Source organism: Oryza brachyantha, chromosome 11, assembly GCF_000231095.2.
Source record: "Oryza brachyantha chromosome 11, ObraRS2, whole genome shotgun sequence".
Taxonomy (NCBI): Eukaryota; Viridiplantae; Streptophyta; class Magnoliopsida; order Poales; family Poaceae; genus Oryza; species Oryza brachyantha.
In genome coordinates, this window is record NC_023173.2 from 13,474,321 (window position 1) to 13,493,190 (window position 18,870).

General features: G+C 38.5%; 1 protein-coding gene across 1 annotated transcript; it reads left to right on the forward strand.

Annotated features, from left to right (window-relative positions):
* Positions 1 to 10: 10 nt before the first annotated feature.
* LOC102714327 (cysteine-rich receptor-like protein kinase 6) lies at positions 11 to 10,399 on the forward strand. Its single transcript, XM_040528556.1, has 9 exons — positions 11 to 40; positions 3,194 to 3,882; positions 5,561 to 5,590; positions 6,044 to 6,163; positions 6,678 to 6,790; positions 7,008 to 7,218; positions 7,454 to 7,691; positions 8,028 to 8,181; positions 10,064 to 10,399. The coding sequence occupies exons 1-9, from the start codon at positions 33 to 35 to the stop codon at positions 10,397 to 10,399; spliced, it is 1,899 nt and encodes a 632-aa protein (XP_040384490.1). The 5' UTR covers positions 11 to 32.
* Positions 10,400 to 18,870: the final 8,471 nt, after the last annotated feature.

An 18,870-nucleotide genomic window follows, 5' to 3' on the forward strand; every position in this document is an offset into this window, starting at 1 on the left:
ATAGGGAAGAGACGAACTGCGGAGTGCGGAGGATGAACAGGTGAGAACAAATCTGCAAATGACGCTACAGCTTCCAGCCTTTTTTTTTGGAACTCTACGGCTTCCAGCCTTGATTTGTTTGCTCACCTTCCTGCATCCCACGATGTGGCCAATGTGGGCCTGTTGACTGTGCATGCTTAGGTGGTTAACTAGTTATTGTGGATACATGTACTTGCTGTTGGGCTGGATAGAGGGAAGGGGTGACTCAATTTGGCCCGGAGACCGGGGGGGGGGGGGGGGGGGGGGGGCATTGGAGATACATGACAACTGATTTGAAATTTGGGCCGGTTTCCTGGGAACCGTCCTAAGTCTACTGGGCTCCACCTCTATATCCGGACACAACGTTTCCTTAGCCCGTCATAGATACATGACATGCTTCCTAAACCATATCTTTACTACTTTAAAAACGGATTTTTGTCCATCCGTTCACCTACAGGAGAAAAACATCCCCCATCATCGCACAAGAAAAGAAAAAAAAAAGGCTCCGCACGTCGCATTAGAGAAGGAAACGCATGCCGCAATAGAAAAAACCGCACACATGCACGCATGCACCCACTCACACAACCTCTCGCCGCCGCTTTGCTGCCATTGTCGCTATTCACCCCAGCCGCCAACGACGCTTCTCACCGCCGAAGCCACCGTCTGCTGATGAAGCTGTCGCCACTTCTTCTCTGCCGGTGGCCTATTCTCACCGCCGCTCGCCCCTGCCACCGAAGTCGCCAGCGCCGCACCTCTATGGCCTACGTCGCCTCTTCTCGGAAACTTCGGACGCAACATCAAGGAGAAGGAAGAAACTCTGGATGCAACCTCCACCGCCATCACATCCGCTTTGTCCTTGTCGTCATCCTTGTCCTCCTCCCCTTTGCTGAATTCATCCCCCTCCCCACCACGACTCTCCCTATTGACAAGGTAGATGACAAGGTAGACGCAAGCTAGATCTGTTTGTTGGATCTAACAATGCATATCCTAAATAACTAGATTTAATGGTGAAAAATGATTTAGTTTTATGAGGTATAGGTACTTCAAGATACTTTTTGTTGGACCGGAGCAAATCTCATTAACAAAAATTGCTAACAAACAAAACATACACATTGTAATACAGGAGTTGCCAAATTATTGGGTTAGCAAAAAGTGAACGTTTATCAAACAAGTCCTAAAACCAAACCTGTATCCGCGTAAAATAAAAAAAAAGGTCCAAATAATTGCATCATGCACCTGCACACTTACTTTGAATAATCAACATTTCACTTTATTAAATCCTAATGCAACTGTCTCCTATTCGTAATTCATTTATTATCTACTTAACAACCTTCAATATAATGATTGTTTAAAAATTAACTTATTTTGGAATAAATAAGAGACAAAGATGATCTTATTTTGAACACGGGGATTATATAAGTTTGGATTTTTTTTAAAGATGGGCCCGTTTGAGCCTTACTTTGTTTTGAACACGGGGATTATATAAGTTTGGATTTTTTTAAAGATGGGCCCGTTTGAGTCTTACTTTGTGTAAATATATCTATACCTATTCCAACCATAAGTAAAGTAGAATATGTCAACCATCCAATCTGAAAGATACATGCCCCAACTTTGGAAAATATCCTGCACGAATAGCTTTGTCAGCAATAAAAATATCCTCTACTCAACTAAATTTCGACGTCTATATCGAATGTCACCGTTGGGAGAGACCATTCCACCACTATGCTTAAATGCCTAATGGTAAAAGGATAGCCAAGTCCACACCTATTGGAGTTATTTGTGTACATGTGGATAGCTACCTTTAATTTTTAATTAAGGAGTTTGCCTGCCTTTGTTAGTATCACTATATTGGGTAGAGTTATTATCAAGGTAACACGGAGTATTAGATCGTATGAAATATTGTTCAAGAATTGAGTAATGTAAATATGAAGCATCATATAAAAATGCTTAATAGACAAGTCAGAGAGGAGTCTCGTCATAATCTCGTTTCAATCTTTTCTCTCGTGCTTATGCTTATATGCTAAAAATTTAAATTTTCAACCTTAAGTTTGGATTTGATTTTGGAGTTTTTTTTTACTGAAGTTTATATTTCAGCATTGACTTTTAAATCACTAATAATACATATATAAAAGTTTTATTCATAAATTATGTTTTATTTGCAAATATGTTGTTTGACTTTTACAATAAAAAACTCAAACAATCACAACCACCGCTTGTAATAGCAAAAAGAAACAACAACAATAAAATAACTAATAAGTAATGTCATGATGAATTGAAGGGTATGGTTCATTTATGAAAAATCTAAGCAAACATTATAAGCTTGTATCACACGTCATTTTATAGATGCAAATCTAATATCCTCTTAGTCATACTCTATTACTAAGGCCGCGTTCGGCATGGCATGTAAGTTACTTACTCCAACGTGAAAAACGTAATAATAGATTAGTACATAGTTAATTAATTATTAATTATTAAAAAATATAAAAAAATTAATATGATTTTTTAAAACAACTTTTCTATAAAATTTTTTTATAAAATATATATACCGTTTAGCAGTTTAGAAAACATGCGTACGAAAAACTTAACTCTGACCGAAGGCGGCCAAAGCCCAGTCTCCGATCTGCCTCAGTGCTCACTGTTGCCAGTCGCCACCACAGTATACCACTAACCCACCATAGTTGACACTTGACACTTCTCCACCGTTGATCGTTCTCTCTCAGCGACAAAGAGCAGCACGTATGTACGCGTCGTAGTCGAAGACCAACCCGGCCGGTTTACCGTTACTTCCGGAAACTCATTTAGCGTACGAACCGATATTTATCTGTATATATGTATGTCATTTAAATAGTTATAAAAATATAATTTTTTTACAAAATAAATTATTATGTGTTATATTATTACCTAACACGCAAATTTAAATTTAACTTTTATAAGTTGTAGAAAAAAAATAACTACAACTAGTGTATGCAAATTCTTAATTAATTTTTGTTACACTATGTAACATACTGGAAATTGATTTTAACTTATATATATTTATAGAGTAATATAACTCATATTAATATATCTTATTAGTTTTTTTATATTTTTTAATGATTGTTTACCTGACATGTTAGTAACGGTTAGACCTTTACCTGTGTGCTAAGATACTGTGTCCCGTTACTTCTTGCCTGAGCAGCAGCGCACGCCTCCACACAACCATCACCATGGCGCCGCCGTTCGCCGTCGTCCCGATCAGCGTGACCGCAGAGATCTCGATCATCCTGCTACTGGCCACGTCCTTCGCCTCGGCAGCTAACTTCACCTGCGCCGTGCCGGCGACCTGCCAGTCCGCCATCGGCTACACGACCCGCGACGCCACCACCTACGCCGAGCTTCTCGCCCGCTTCAACACCTCCACCCTCGGCGAGCTCCTCGCCGCCAACGACCTCCCACCCACCGCCACGGCCACGGGCGTCCCTGCCGCGGTCACCGTCACTATCCCCTTCCGATGCATCTGCGACGGCGGCGTCGGCCGGTCGGACGGCCGCCCCATCTACGTCGTCCGGGAGCTGGACGGGCTCGACGCGATCGCGCGCAACGTGTTCGACGCCTTCGTGACCTTCCAGGAGATCGCCGCCGCCAGCAACATCGCCGACCCCAACAGGATTTTCGTCGGGCAGCAGCTGTGGATTCCTCTGCCATGCAGCTGCGACCAGGTGGACGGCTACAACGTGACGCACTTCGCTTACAAAGTGCGCATCTGGGACACCACGCCGGCGATCGCCGACAGGTTTGGAGTCCGCGAGGCCACGCTGATGAAGATCAATGGAATGACCGATCCCAGGAGCCTTGCGCAGGGACAGATTCTTGATGTCCCCAAACCTGGTACTTTCCTCCGTCCTTCTCAATCCTAAAATAAGTTTATTTTTTAGTTTTTAATTCGTTTTATTTGAATTTTTTGCAATTAGTATTTTTTATTTTTACTAGATGATAAAACATAAACGGTACTTTACGTGTAACTAATTTTTTTAAAGTTTTTCTATAAAGTTTCAAATAAAACAAAATGCTCAAATGTTGGGTATAGAAATTGAAAAATAAAGCTTTTATGGAACGGAGGTAGTAACTTATTATATAAAGATCAATTCATTTATTGGTACAAAAATCTAGTAATTTGTTGGTAGTACTTTTAATTTAAGTGATGCAAAACGCTGCAGACCATTTTTATATTTTCGCTAGGAAGTTTAGCAGTTATGTTAAAGGCCAGCTTGATAAAATGGATTAAATCATGCCCTAAATATCAAATATTTATGATCAGGTGGAGTATCTCTGAATCACTTACTAAGCTTGAGGTATATATAAATAAAGAATTTATTTTTGACGGTCCTTGAGAAAGCACTGGAAGGTAAAATTAAGCAAAATTACCTATTAATAATGGGTGCAATATGCAATTGTAAGTAATTTCGAAGATTATTTGTTGTCCTTGAGTTGAGAGGTTAGAACGAGAATGCACCTCTTAGGGTTAATTTGCACCACCTAGCTGTTAATATATTGAAAAATTTTATGTATTTGAGAAGGTACATAGAACTACCAAATCTTTACCATAAAATTTTTGTGCCTTAATACCATGTTATACTAGAAAATATGGTAATTTAAGATACCTATCGAGAATATTAGAAAAACATTTATATATGACATAATTTTGTTTTCTTTTTTTTGATCTGATAGATTTTTTCTCATTTATTTGTCCCTCTGTATAAGTATTTTCAAACGAAACCTTATCCTAAGGGTAGAATGGATTGACGCGGATACCTTTTTTCTTTTCCTAGAAGTTTTGTGTTGACTTGGTATCCAAAGTTCCAAACTTGAAAATGATGGCACTGTAAACTAGTCTATAATAGTATAGTATGTGCACAAGTCTGAAATGCAGTGAAAATCATGCATGGAATGTTACATGGCCGGTAGGACCAGCTGTTGAGTTCTATACATTACAAAGCCGTGCTCCCTCCGACCTATAATGTATAATAGCAGGTTATAAGTTGGCAAAATGCTTATGTGGAGTAGAGATCAGAGTAGGGAGAGGAAAAGTGAGTTGTAATAGTGAGAGGTGCTAGCTACCAACTTCTGATCAAGCACAAATCTAATTTGATGCATGTCATCTCTAATTATCGTTAAAGGTTCATTGGGTATTATGAAAGTAATTATGGTGAATTAGTCATTACTCATTAGCTAAGCTGCCTCTGTCTAGATCAGCAAACAAAAAAATGTATATTTTGGTAAAAGTTTTTACTGTTCTCGTTCTGAATTTGTTCAGTAGCAACAGACACGATCTCTGCCATAATGATAAACTTGAGCCAAATTAAATTGCTACTTAGGTTACACTAGCCAATCTCATTTCTTTTGAAGACTCTTACCTTCTTTGCGCAAGAAGTTTCATACTAATTTTTATCATGAAATTCATGCTTAGTAGCCAATATTTTTTAAAAGTTTTCTGTTTATCTATTATTTTAGTTAGTTATTAGCATTTTATTCATTCTTTTGCTAACTTGCCAATTGCTTATAGCAGGTAACGCCACAATAGCTCTGAAGCATGAAGGTAGGCTTCCTTTTATTTCCCACTCATATTATACATGTGCAAATTAAAATATGTACGAATGAATCAATCCAGTACTCCCTAAATTCAAAATTTTGTTTGAAACCACCTCTTTTTTCCTTCCATTTTGCAATAATAAACCATCAGAATATTTTTCTTTCTAGAACTATACACGTGTCACCTATCCAACGGCCGAGGTGGGAAACCCAAGACACATTGGTTGCACCCACGTGGACACGCTGTTTAAGAGGAATTTTACGTTAGTTGAGTAAGTACTAATAGATACTAAAATTTTATACAAAATATCTCTTAGTAAAATTGTTCGTCGTTTAAACACTGGTGTGGGATTAAAGTCGTAGTGATGTCCTAGCTTACTGAATACTGTAAAATTCGAAATGTGTGTTCCGTTTTTATTTTGATCAATATTTCTATATGGGAACATATGTTATCTGGCAGGAAAAGACAGAGTTCCTACGATTCTTGGGATTATACTGCCAGGAACTGTTGCTGTATTAGCAATTGCATTTTTCGTGCTTCACATATGGAGGAAACCGGCAAAAGAACCACAAATGCCATGTAATTCCTCTTACCTCTGCATTTCCTTTTCAAATTGTGAGTGGTGGATAACTTCATGTTTTTTAATAAACTAACAGCCCTCGTCTTTGCATCATATATACTTACAGTGGATCAGTGAATTAATTGATTAATTCAATCAAAAGAAGATGTATTATAAGATAGATAGCTAAAGAGGGGAGATTGTATGGTTGTTTCATGGAAAAAGTTAAACAACATATTTACAAACAAAAAACCTCAGAATTTTTAGCGATCTAAAAGTTAATATAAAAAATAAACTTTGGTGTAAAAAAACCTCAGAATTAACTTAAAATTTAAGGTTAAAAATTTAAATTTTGGCTTATAACTATAAGCATAAGCAAAAAGATGAGGTGAAGATCAAATATTATTGCGCTCGGGTCACATTTATTATTATTTTAGGACAACTGGAGGCTGTAAAATCAGTCCATGTGATCTTGATCAGATCACATTTATATCCTGTACTTACTGCTGTTAAGATAGTTATGTCATTCAACAGGGTCAATTAATCAGGAGGACTTCAGCTTTGATCTCTGGACTTTGCAAATAGCAACAGATAACTTTGATGAACGAAATAAGCTGGGGGAAGGTGGTTTTGGTGTGGTTTATAAGGTATCAACATTTTTGAAATCTAGCAGAAAGCATCGATCCATACTTACAACAATATTTACCTTATCTATTCATTGTTTGTCAATATTGTTATTTGGATAAGTTTACCACAGAACAAATTAATACATTTTATGAACATACACTATTTTATATCACTTTTCAAGTTCTTCACAAAAAGTTCTACATATTTATGTGCAAATTAAATCACACATTTGGACAGGGCACTCTTCCAGATGGTCAACAGATCGCAGTGAAGAGGCTCTCACATTGTTCAAAGCAGGGTCTAAATGAGCTAAAAAATGAGGCAATTTTGGTCAGCAAGCTTCAACACAAAAATCTTATAAGACTTGTGGGTGTTTGTGTGGAAAACCAAGAAAAGTTGCTTGTATACGAGTACATGCCCAATAGAAGCTTGGACACCATCCTTTTCGGTACAATTTTTTTCAATGCAACTTGTTGGTACTATCTCTGTTTTATATTGTAAGACTTTCTAATCTTGTCTAAATTCATCAGTTGATTAATATATATAATTTATATATGTACAAATTTATTAGCATCATATGAATTTAGACAAGGCTAAAAATTCTTATATTATGAAACAGAGGGAGTACTTTATTATTAAAAAATCCAGAATTAACCTAAATGCATTCCTTCTTCGAGTGGCAGATACAGATAAAAGAAGGGAATTAGATTGGGAGAAGAGATTCAAGATCATAACTGGAATTGCTCGAGGTTTGGAGTACCTGCATGAAGAATCTAGATTGAAGATCATCCACCGCGATCTCAAAGCAAATAACATTTTGTTAGACTATGATTTAACTCCAAAGATTTCAGACTTCGGGTTGGCAAAATTATTTGGAGAAGATCAATCCCATATTGTCACAAAACGAGTAGCTGGGACATAGTAAGATATCACAATTCGATATATCTGTATGCTACTAATATTGAAATTAAGTGTAGGCTTGTACCTACCCTTGAGTTCAAAACATATAATTATTATTTTCTATGTTTCATATTGCAAAACTTTCTAGTCTTAACTAGATTTATCCATTGATGTATATATTTATCCATTGATGAATATGTATATAGTTTGTATATATGTATTGATGAATATGTATATAGTTTGTATATATGTGTAGGTTCATTAGTAAATCTAGAAAGATTTATATTGTAAAACAAATATATTACCTTTTATATAGAGATAAAAAATGCTAACACTGCCCTTTTTTTTTAATTACAGTGGATATATGGCACCCGAATACGCCATGTTTGGGCAATTTTCAGTCAAGTCTGATGTGTTCAGCTTTGGTGTTCTCATTTTGGAGATCGTCACAGGAAAAAGAAGCATGGGCTCCTACGGTGATCATGACCAATATTTCAGCCTCTTGGACCTTGTGAGTTTGAACATGCATATATCATTTCCTTTTTCCTCTGTATTTGTTTTATTAATTTGGCAAAACTTATTTACCAACAAGTGGACAGAACAACAATGTTGGCCGCCTACATTTATGTGGTGTTTAGTTGCCAAAATTTTTTGACAAAAACATTACATTAAACGTTTGACCGGATGTCGAAAGGGTTTTTCGGACACAAATGAAAAAATGAATTTCACGACTAGCTTAGAAACCGCGAGACGAATCTTTTGAGCCTAATTAACCTGTCATTAGCACATGTTGGTTACTGTAGCACTTATGGCTAATCATGGACTAATTAGGCTTAAAAGATTCGTCTCAAGATTTCTTCCATAACTGTGCAATTAGTTTTTTGGTTCATTTATGTTTAATGCTTTATTTAGGTGTTCAAAAATTCGATATGATGTTTTTGGAAAATTTTTTTGAGAACTAAACAAGGCCTTATTTGTGTTTGGACTCGCAAGAATATGTGCGTGTAGTGCCGGGGTGACAATGCTTAAGATGTGCTTCCTTAGGATGGCCATTATTACCGTAACGGTACGTCAGTAAAATTTAGATCTAACTATATATTTTTATAAATATATTAAATATTTTATTTAAAACTTTGGTACGATATATTTATCTATTTTAACATGATCTAAGACACGTAAGTTTATCCCAGAGTTATATATTTTAGTTTTAATTTTATATTCATAGAAATTCAATTAGACATACTGGTGTAGTATAATAAAATCAGATCCGTTGGATCCAAAGCGACGGCTCATGATCATTTAAGAGTAACTTTTAAAAAAATCCTATGTCATTTCGATTTTGAAGTAGGAGGCACATATAGGCTCCCATTGTTTCGTTTTTTGGAGAAATAAGCGAAAACACGTTTTTGCAAACGAAAAATAATTTGTAGGTAAAACTTTTATATACGTGTATATAGTGACTCAAAAGCGAAATGTATAAAATAAACCATGATAAAAAACACAAAATCAAGTTCAAAATTAAGTCCTAAAATTCAAATTTTGGCTTATAAGCAGTTGCAACTGTAAAACGATGGAGCCGATAGTTTCATTAGGATAAAAATATTTAATAAAAAATTACTCTATTATGATATAATTTAAAGATAAAATATAATTTATTAGATTAGTATTAAAAGTACTTTCTTATCGTTATACTTTTGTACCATCTAAACAATGTCCTAATACACAGTTATTTAATAAAGTCTTATTTTAATAAAATAAAGGGAAATTTACATATATTTTGAAATAGATAGAGCACTCATTTATGAAAACAAGAGTTCAACAGCAAGCGTTCCCGACCTTTCCTGCCTCGTTTCCAAGCATAAGCTTCCCAGGCTGCAAACATTGTATTTTTTATAAGAAAAATTCTATAGAAAAGTTATTTTAAAAATAAATTAATCTATTTTTAAGTTATTAGCTAATTAATTATGTACTAATCTATCATGGTGTTTTAGGGCCCCATGGAATCTTCTTATATGAGCATCTTCAATAGATATCTAAAATTGATCCCTAAAACTGAATTTTAGGATTGGCTAGAAAATATATCTCCAATAGGTTACCAAATACATTCATAATATTTACAAATGTCTAAAATTAACTCTTTTATATCCTAAATTGAGACACAAATATGTGTTCTTAATATAACTTATTCAGTTTTAGATTTTCATTGGAGGAGTATGTAATTTTTATGTCTAAAATTTTTTAAGATAAAGCCAATATACATTTTTAGAAAATAAAATATTAGCATTCTCTTTAAAATGCTCTGACCCTCACTGAACAATACAGCCTTAAGCTGCATATTACTTGCAATTAGTCTCTCTAGAAACATTTCCCCTGAAACTAATGCATTTATGCAGGTATGGCAGCATTGGAACAGGGAAACAATTCTAGAGGCGGTGGATCCGGCGCTGACCACAGCCACCGGCGGCCGGTGGCCCCTCCAGAGAGGGCAGCTGCTGGGGTGCATCCATGTCGCCCTGCTGTGCGTGCAGGAGAGCCCCTCCGATCGGCCGAAGCTGTCAGCGGTGACCACGATGATCGTCGGCAGCAGGGCGTCGCTCGAGCCCCCGTCGAGGCCGGCGTTCTGCGCGCGCCCGCCGGATGCGAGGCAGACGGCCGCCGACTCTTCAGGCGGCGAGCCGACGGCCGCGTCGGCCAACCGTGTCTCCGTCACGGAACTCGGGCCAAGATAGGTTCAAAATTATACGGTTTAGCTGCTGGTTAGGTTAGAGAGTGGATCGAGCCTCGAGTCTGTAGTGATTCGGACAAACACCGTGTCTGAGAACACGCGAAGAGTCTGTTCTGTTGGGTGGAGCTTTAAGATTTCGAGAAGTAGTGGGTGAAAAACAAGGTTATCAGAATTTGGAAGAGTAGGTTTCTTAGCTTCTGGCTTCATTTTATGATTCTATAATTTTAGATTCGCACAACCTAAGTAACTTAGTTGCAAGAATGGTACGTGTTTAGATGGAATCTGCATCAAAATAGAAAATTTTCAGTTCAGTCTATGTATTCTGCCTTAATAAATAATTTATGTATTCTGCCTTAATAAATAATGATCGTTCTTTTAGGAATAAAGGCATGTGGGGGTTGAAATTACCTCTTAAGGTTTATGGTACTTATTTAAGTTGTAGTTTTGATAATAGATAATGTAGCTAAGAGAAACTGGGATGGTAGTTTGAAGTGTTGTTTTTTTATGCACAATAAAACTATCCAATATATGTTTTTTGATTGTCATTATGCCAAATTTATATGGGGATATGCTTTTATATCTTTAGGGTTAAGAGCACCATATAGTTTTAATGATTTAGGAGGGAACTGGTTGAGTGGAAAGAGTGTGTAGATTAAAAAAAATCTGATGTTAATAGGAGCATCTGCAATTTGCTGGGCTCTTTGGCTAAGCAGAAATGAGGTGGTTTTTGACAAATCTTTTCCAAAATCATATTTGCAGGTTCTTTTCAGAATGACGTATTTGCTGCGGTGATGGACGATCCTACAAAAACATAAAGAGAACAGAGAAGCTATCTCTATTGCGTGTCAAAAGTTGGAGGTTTTTGCCTATCAAAGTGTTTTAGCACTTAGCTAGAGATTTAGCAATAGAATTGAATAATGCTTTACTCTAGTGATCCTCGTTGTTTCTCTCTTGCTTGATGGATTGTTAGCTTTATGTATGGCCAAATTTATTTTGTTAGAGAACTATAAACTTTGTAATAAGTGGTGGTAGTTTCTTTGAAGTCAACTGAATTCTTTTTATCCATTATTAAAAAAGTACTCCCTCCGTATTTTTTTATATGACGCCATTGACTTTTAGGTTCATGTTTGACTATTCGTCTTATTAAAAATATATATAATTATTAATTATTTTATTATAATATGATTTATTATTATAGGAACTTTAAGTATGCATTATAATTTTGCATATTTGGATATAAATTTTGAATAAAACGAAGGGTCAAACGTAATCCTAAAAGATCAACGGTGTCATACATAAAAATATGGAGGTAGTATTGTTTAGGAGAGCTTTTGACTTCTGGAGATTCTGTCAGAAGCTGTAACTGCCAGAAGCTCTCCTAAACAAAGACTTGCAGCAAATTTATTTTAGATACAACCTAAAAGATCAAGTAATAACACATAAAGCTGACAATATTGAAAAAAAATCACATATTAATAAGCAGACGGGTGATGTCCAGTGGAGGAAGTAGTTATGGTTGGTTAAGAATCACACATGAAAATCGACGGAATTAAAGAAAGAAATGTTATGATTGGTTATAAAAGGAGGCAGGTGGTAGCTAGTGGAAGCTTATAATTGATTGAAAAGATAATGCAGGTCTACAAGTTATATTATACAGACCCATCGCCATCCAAAGTAGAATGGCTTCAATTGCCTAAAGACGGAAAAGGCAAAAACATGGCCTGTCTCTAGAGAAGACACGACATCATAGCGCCATCGCCACTCGTCTCAGCATTTGTATTCGTTTTTCACCGGGAGATCCTGCTAAGGTGAGTGCAAGAAGCCTCAACGATACCCTTAAAACAAAATAATAAGGGATCATATAATTCATAATACATAACAAAGCGAAATTAGTATAATGATGTTTTCATTTTTTTTGTGTTTTCCATTCATTAGTATCATGAGGTGTATATATCTTTCAATGATAAAAAATATTCTGCAGTGATATTTCTAATTTCACATAAAAATATAATGTCAACAAAATATTTTTAGAATCCTTAATACTAATTTATATTTAGTTTTGTCCATGATGTTATTGTTAGTGATTTGGATATTTTGGTGTCCAACCAAAGTGGTCTATAGCCTTGGTCGATCTTATGATGACGCAACTGCAGCATGGTGTTACACATAAATTTCATTATCTTAGTATCGTTGTCAGTGTTCTAATGATATCTGGTATCGGCTCGTGGTACTGCATATACCATGTTAATGTTGCCATTGGGCTTTGATTCTAAAGGTATACAGTGCATATCTATACAAACTTTATAATATAAATATATATATATATATATTTCTATATAAAATCTTTAATATATAGAAAGTATTTGCCTTGTTTCTAATTGGAAAGATAATATCTAACATATGAAAACTATATAATTGGTAAGATAATTTATAATTTAGAAAGTATCTAATATATAAAAAGTTTGCGTTAGGAGGGATGGAGTATTCTAGCAGTCCAATTTTACAAATATGATTTTAGTCCTCGAATTTAAAGAACGATGAATAATCAATAGGAATGAGTGAAATTAGTTGGTGCACCGTAGTTCATATATATGAACTTTTCTCTACTCTGGTTCTACCATAATAATTAATTATATGATTGCCAGTGAGCTTCCAACTACACTGGCAATGAGGAAAAAGATTATGTTTGAGAATGCAAGTTGTGGGAGTATTTTTTTTTCGATACACTTCAAAAAGGATTATTTGACTAAAGTTGAACATAACGTGGAGGTGTGTTCTAAGTCACAACACATGAAGTTGGAATATGAGAAAAAACAAAAAAAAATTGGAATATGAGAAAAACAAAAAAGCCTTGCGCCCATGTCGGACGCATCATTGACCTGAAATCAAAGTCCGAATTCTCAACTTTTGTAGGATTGCTACGTGTAGCAACCATACACAACGAAAGATCCCAGCGCGCGACCTGCCTAGAAATATAAGGGTGCCCCCGAAGAGGCAATGGCTATTAAGATGGAAAACGTTTTATCTATTGTCCCAAATATCAAATTTAGCGAGGTGGGACAAAACTTATCGTTAACGGTACTTACCTCATTACCTGCAGACAGTCTAGGACGTACCATACGTACGTGATCACCGCGGGCACGCACCCACTGCGCCGGCGCCGCCCATGCGTTGTTCTTGAGAAAAAAAATTGTCGTAACATCTACAGTGCCTTGTTCTTGTGGTGGCCGGCCATCTGGTTCGCGAGAGGCGTGCGCGTGCGCGGGCGGCGCCTCGACCTGCACCTGCGCGTGCGCGTCGTCGCCGGTGGTGGCCGGGGTGGCTCCGGCGCCGTTGTCCTTCCAGCCATAGTAAGTAATTATGTGCATATATGCGTTCATAGGACTAAATGCATATGTGAAATTCTCTGTTAGTCTTGGAGGCACCTTGGAAATTCTCTATTAATTATGTGCATATATGCGTTTGTGGGAATTAGCTGCTGGGTTAGAGAGTGGATCGAGCCTCAAGTCTGCAGTGATTCTGACAAACACCGTGTCTGAGAACACACTAAGAGTCTGTTGGGTGAAGCTTTAAGATTTTGACAAGTAGCAGGTGAAAAACTAGGTTAATAGAATCTAGAAGAGTGGGTTTCTTAGCTTCTGGATAAAAGTTCATTTTCTGATTCTATAATTTAAGATTCTCAGAGGCTAAATATTGTTTAGCAGAGTTTCTGACTTATGAATGTTCTAGTAGAAGCTACAGCTGCCAAAAGCTCTTCCAAACAGGTCTTAAGACTTGCAGCAATTTATTTTAGATACAACTGAAAAGATCAAGTAATAACACATAATAAAGCAAAAATCATGTATTAATAAGCAGACAGGTGATGTGCAGTAGAGGAAGTAGTTATCATTGGTTAAGAATCACATATGAAAAATTCGACGGAATTAAATGAAAAAAAATGATATGATTGGTTACAAAAGGAAGCAGGTGGTAGCGGAATCTTATAATTGGTTGAAAAGATATTGCAAGTCTAGAAGTTATATTAGGCCATTCACGGTGCGCTGAGTTAGCGCACGGCCTCAAGCTCTCCACGGAGGAAAGAGAATACCAATCGGGCACATTCGCTCGCCTCGTCAAGACCCTCGTGCCCTAGTGGAGGGACGAGCACCCTCACCTCGAGCTTGGCAAGGAAGTGGCTGGAGGCGTGCACTGGGCGACGTCGTCTCTTCGCCATGTGCCTCGGTTGCATGCGGGACGATTTCTCCTGGATTCGCCCTCCCGCAAAATCCGTGCCACCGTCGTCGTCGTCGTCACGAGACGCGCCCAATCTATCCATGCAGCCGCCGCCATCGTCGTCATCGCGAGGCCACAAAATCAGTGCTGCCGTTGTCGTGAGGCCGCCGGATCCGTGCCGTCGTCTTTGTCGTCGTCTCGAGGGCCGCCAGATCCACGCTGCCGTCGTTGTCGTCGTCGCGAGGCTGCCAGATCCACGCCATCGGCGGCGGCAGCGTCGCGGGGGCCGCCAGATCCGTGTCGCCGGTGTTGTCGTCGTCGTCGCGAAGGCCACCAGATCCGTGTCGTCAGTGTGGTTGTCGCGCGAGGGCTGCCGGCGTCGTCCAGTCCAGGAGGGAGGCAGCTGAACGACCGGGTGAGAAATGAGCAGTTCCTGCTCCACTCGAGCTTGTATAGCTAGGGACAAGTCCGTAATTTTCCGTTTGGGCTGCTGGGTTGAAGCCGCAAGCATTGTGAATCTCTAGTTTCAAAACCTTGGGCCTGCCTGCAGTGTGGGCTGAGTAGCCTGACCACGGTCTAGGCTGAGCTGGCACCTCAGGGCATGTCGTGCAGTGTGGATGGCCTTACAACCCATCGCCATCTAAAATAGAATGACTCCAGTTGCTTAAAGACGGAAAAATCGAAAACATGACCTGCCTCTCTGACACGATATCGTAGCGCCATCGCCACTCGTCTCAGCATTTGTATTCGTTTTTCACCGGGGAATCCTGCTAAGGTGAGTGCAAGAAGCCTCAATGATACCCTTAAAAAGATATTTAAAAAAATATTAAGTGATCATATAATACATAACAACTATTTATCGCACAAGTTCTTTTCAGTTTGAAAAGGTATATGGCAATTTTTAACAAAGCGAAATTACTATAATGATGTTTTCATTGTCTGTGTTTTCCATTCATTAGAACGAGAGTGATTGATCAGCATCTCTAATCTAATTCCCCTTGTTAATCTCCATGATAAATTACTTTATTAGCAATCTAGAAATATAATTATTACACCTCGCAGGCTCGCAGATAATTAATTAACCTGAAGAGAACAAAAATTGTCGTAACATCTACAGTGCCTTGTTCTTGTGGTGGCCATCTGGTTCGCGAGAGGCGTGCGCGTGCGCGGGCGGCGCCTCGACCTGCACCTGCGCGTGCGCGACGTCGCCGGCGGTGGCCGGGGTGGCGCCGGCGCTGGCTCCGGCGCCGTTGTCCTTCCAGCCATAGTAAGTAATTATGTGCATATATGCATTCATAGGACTAAATGCATATGTGAAATTCTCTATTAGTCTTGGAGGCACCTTGGAAATTCTCTATTAATTATGTGCATATACGCGTTCATGGGAATCCGGTGTTGGCTTTGTTTGTCTTGGAGGCACCTTGGTAAAGAGGAGGCACACGCCGTGAAGTCGGAGATGCGGTATCGCAAGGCGACAGGCTTGGCAACGATGACTTGGGATTGACGTTCTCACATCCTTGGTACCACCTTATTATATTGTCAGTATCGGTGCCTCGCGTTGAGCTCTGCCTTGTCGCTCTCAGTTCTTGGTGGAGCGTGAGGATGGTTAGGTCGGTCATTAGTTTTTTCTTTTCTGTAACCCTACTGGAGTTTTTTCTCCTTATATGATTATACACCCCAATGGGGCTTCAGAAATTCTTTATTACGGTGTGCCCTTAACAACAATTAATTATGTGCTTGTCGAGCCAATGAGCTACCAACTACACTGGTATTGAGAGGAAAAATATCATGTTTTAAAATGCAAGTTGTGGAAGCATTTTTTCGATACACTTCAAAAAATATTATTATTAACTAAAGTCGAAATGTAACGTGGATGTGTGTCCCAAATAGTAACACAATAAGTTGGAATATTGAGAAAAAAATAAGTTGGAATATTGAGAAAAAAACAAAAAAAAGTTGGAATATTGAGAAAAAAATGCAAGTTGTGGGAGGGAGCAATTTTCTTCCGATACACTTGAAAAAAAGATTATTCTTAACTAAAGTCGAAATGTAACGTGGATGTGTGTCCCAAATAGTAACACAATAAGTTGGAATATTGAGAAAAAAATAAGTTGGAATATTGAGAAAAAAACAAAAAAAAGTTGGAATATTGAGAAAAAAATGCAAGTTGTGGGAGGGAGCAATTTTCTTCCGATACACTTGAAAAAAAGATTATTCTTAACTAAAGTTGAATGTGTGTCCCAAATAGTAACACATGAAGTTGGAATATTGAGAAAAAACAAATAATAAGTTAGAATATTGAGAAAAATACAAAAAAAAAAGCTTGGGCGCCCATTGTCAGACGCATATATATATTGACCTGAAATCAAAGTCAGAATTTTTTCATTTATAGAATTGCTACAAACCGTACACGTGAAGCTCCCAGCGCACGACCTGCCTAGAAACAAAGGTGCCCCCGAAGAGGCAACACCTGCTGAGGTGGAAAACATTTTATCTATATACCGCAAACATCAAATTTAGCGAGGTGGGACAAAACTTGTCGTTACTACGGTTACCTGCAGACGGTCTAGGACGCGTACCGTACGAGATCACCGCGGGCACCCACTGCGCCGGCGCCGCCTATGCGTTCCTTCCTCCGGCCGTCTGCTGGTCCGATGAACTCGACTCCACGTCGCTGCAACGACAGTGAGGCATCGCGAACTCTGGCGAGCCCATTACGTTATCAACGGTGGCCGGACTTACTCCGCCGTCCCGCCGCCACAGGGAAGTTTGTCCATGCAATGTCATGGCTGATCTTGATCAAGATCATCAAATGAGCAAGGACGGGAGTGATTGATCGATCAGCATGTCCAATCTAATTCCCCTTGTTAATCTCCATCGTAAATAAATTTATTAGCAATCTAGCATTGCATCGTTGATGTAGTCTAAGAAACATAATTATTACACCTCGCAGATAATTAACCTGAAGAGAACAAAAATTGTCGTAACATCTGCAGTGCCTTGTTGGCTTGTTCTTGTGCCACGCTCTGCTGGCCATCTGGTTCACGAGCTGCGTGCGCGTGCGCGGGCGGCGCGTCGACCTGCACCTGCGCGTGCGCGACGTCGCCGGCGCTGGCGCCGGCGCCGTTGTCCTCCTTCCTGCCCATGTGGTCCTCCTCCTCGGCCCGCTCCACCTTCTCCTTCGTCATGGCGCCGACGTCGAACGCGGCCCAGGCGACGGCGCCCATGGCGGCGGACACCCACGCGGCGCCGCGCGACGCGTAGGGGCTCCCCGCCACCACGCTCGCCGCGCCCTGCTCGGCCGCGGCGACCGCGACGCTGGCGAGCTCCGACACCTGGAACCGCCCGCCCCGCCGTCCCGGCACTGAACTTGTCGCTGAGCCCGAACCGGCGGTCCAGCGACGCCATCCGCGCGCTCGCCGTCGACAGAAGGAGATGGGTACCCTTTTGATTATTGTAGAAATGACGGCCACAGTTGGCTGCTATTGTCACTACAATAACCATAGCTCCATAGGAGTGTACTAGTTTGTATTATCTAAATGATTATAAAGACTTTTGAAAGAAAACATAAAAGTTACCCTGTTTCATAATATAAGATGTTTGACTATTTTGGTTGCAATGTTTGATTATTTATTTTGCTTATGACTTACTTTATTATCAAAAGAACTTTATGACTTACTTTATTATCAAAAGAACTTTATGACTTACTTTATTATCAAAAGAACTTTATGCACGACTTGTCATTTTTTATATTTGTACTAAACTTTTGAATAAGACGAATGATCAAACGTTGCAATAAAAAAATCAAACATCTTACATTATTAAACGGATGTGATACTTTTTATGTTTCACGAGTAAGATTTTCTTGCATTATTTAGACTCATATCGATGCTAATGAATTTAGACATATACAAATAATATACATTGATTAATAAATATATATATATAGGTATAGTCAAAAGGTCATATAATATGAAATGAATGGAGTATAACTTAAGTTGTTAGATTACTTATGGTGGAACTTACCTATCTAAGCTCAAGCCTTATAGACTTGAGGATATCACACTTAGGGGGTAATTGTTTGGTTTTTTCTAAAAAAACCAAGCAACATATTTTCAAATAAAAAATAATTTATGAATAAAAATAATATATATATTCTTAGCGATTAAAAACAAGACTAAAAAATAAAGTATGATGAAAACCCTAAAATCAATCCAAATTTAAAGTTAAAAAGTAACTGATTTTGAAAATACAACTTATTAT

Coding starts and splice junctions, on each gene's coding strand:
- LOC102714327 (XM_040528556.1), top strand. Junction 7,219..7,453: donor CTTGGACACCATCCTTTTCG/GTACAATTTTTT, acceptor TTCGAGTGGCAG/ATACAGATAAAAGAAGGGAA. Junction 7,692..8,027: donor AAACGAGTAGCTGGGACATA/GTAAGATATCAC, acceptor TTTTAATTACAG/TGGATATATGGCACCCGAAT.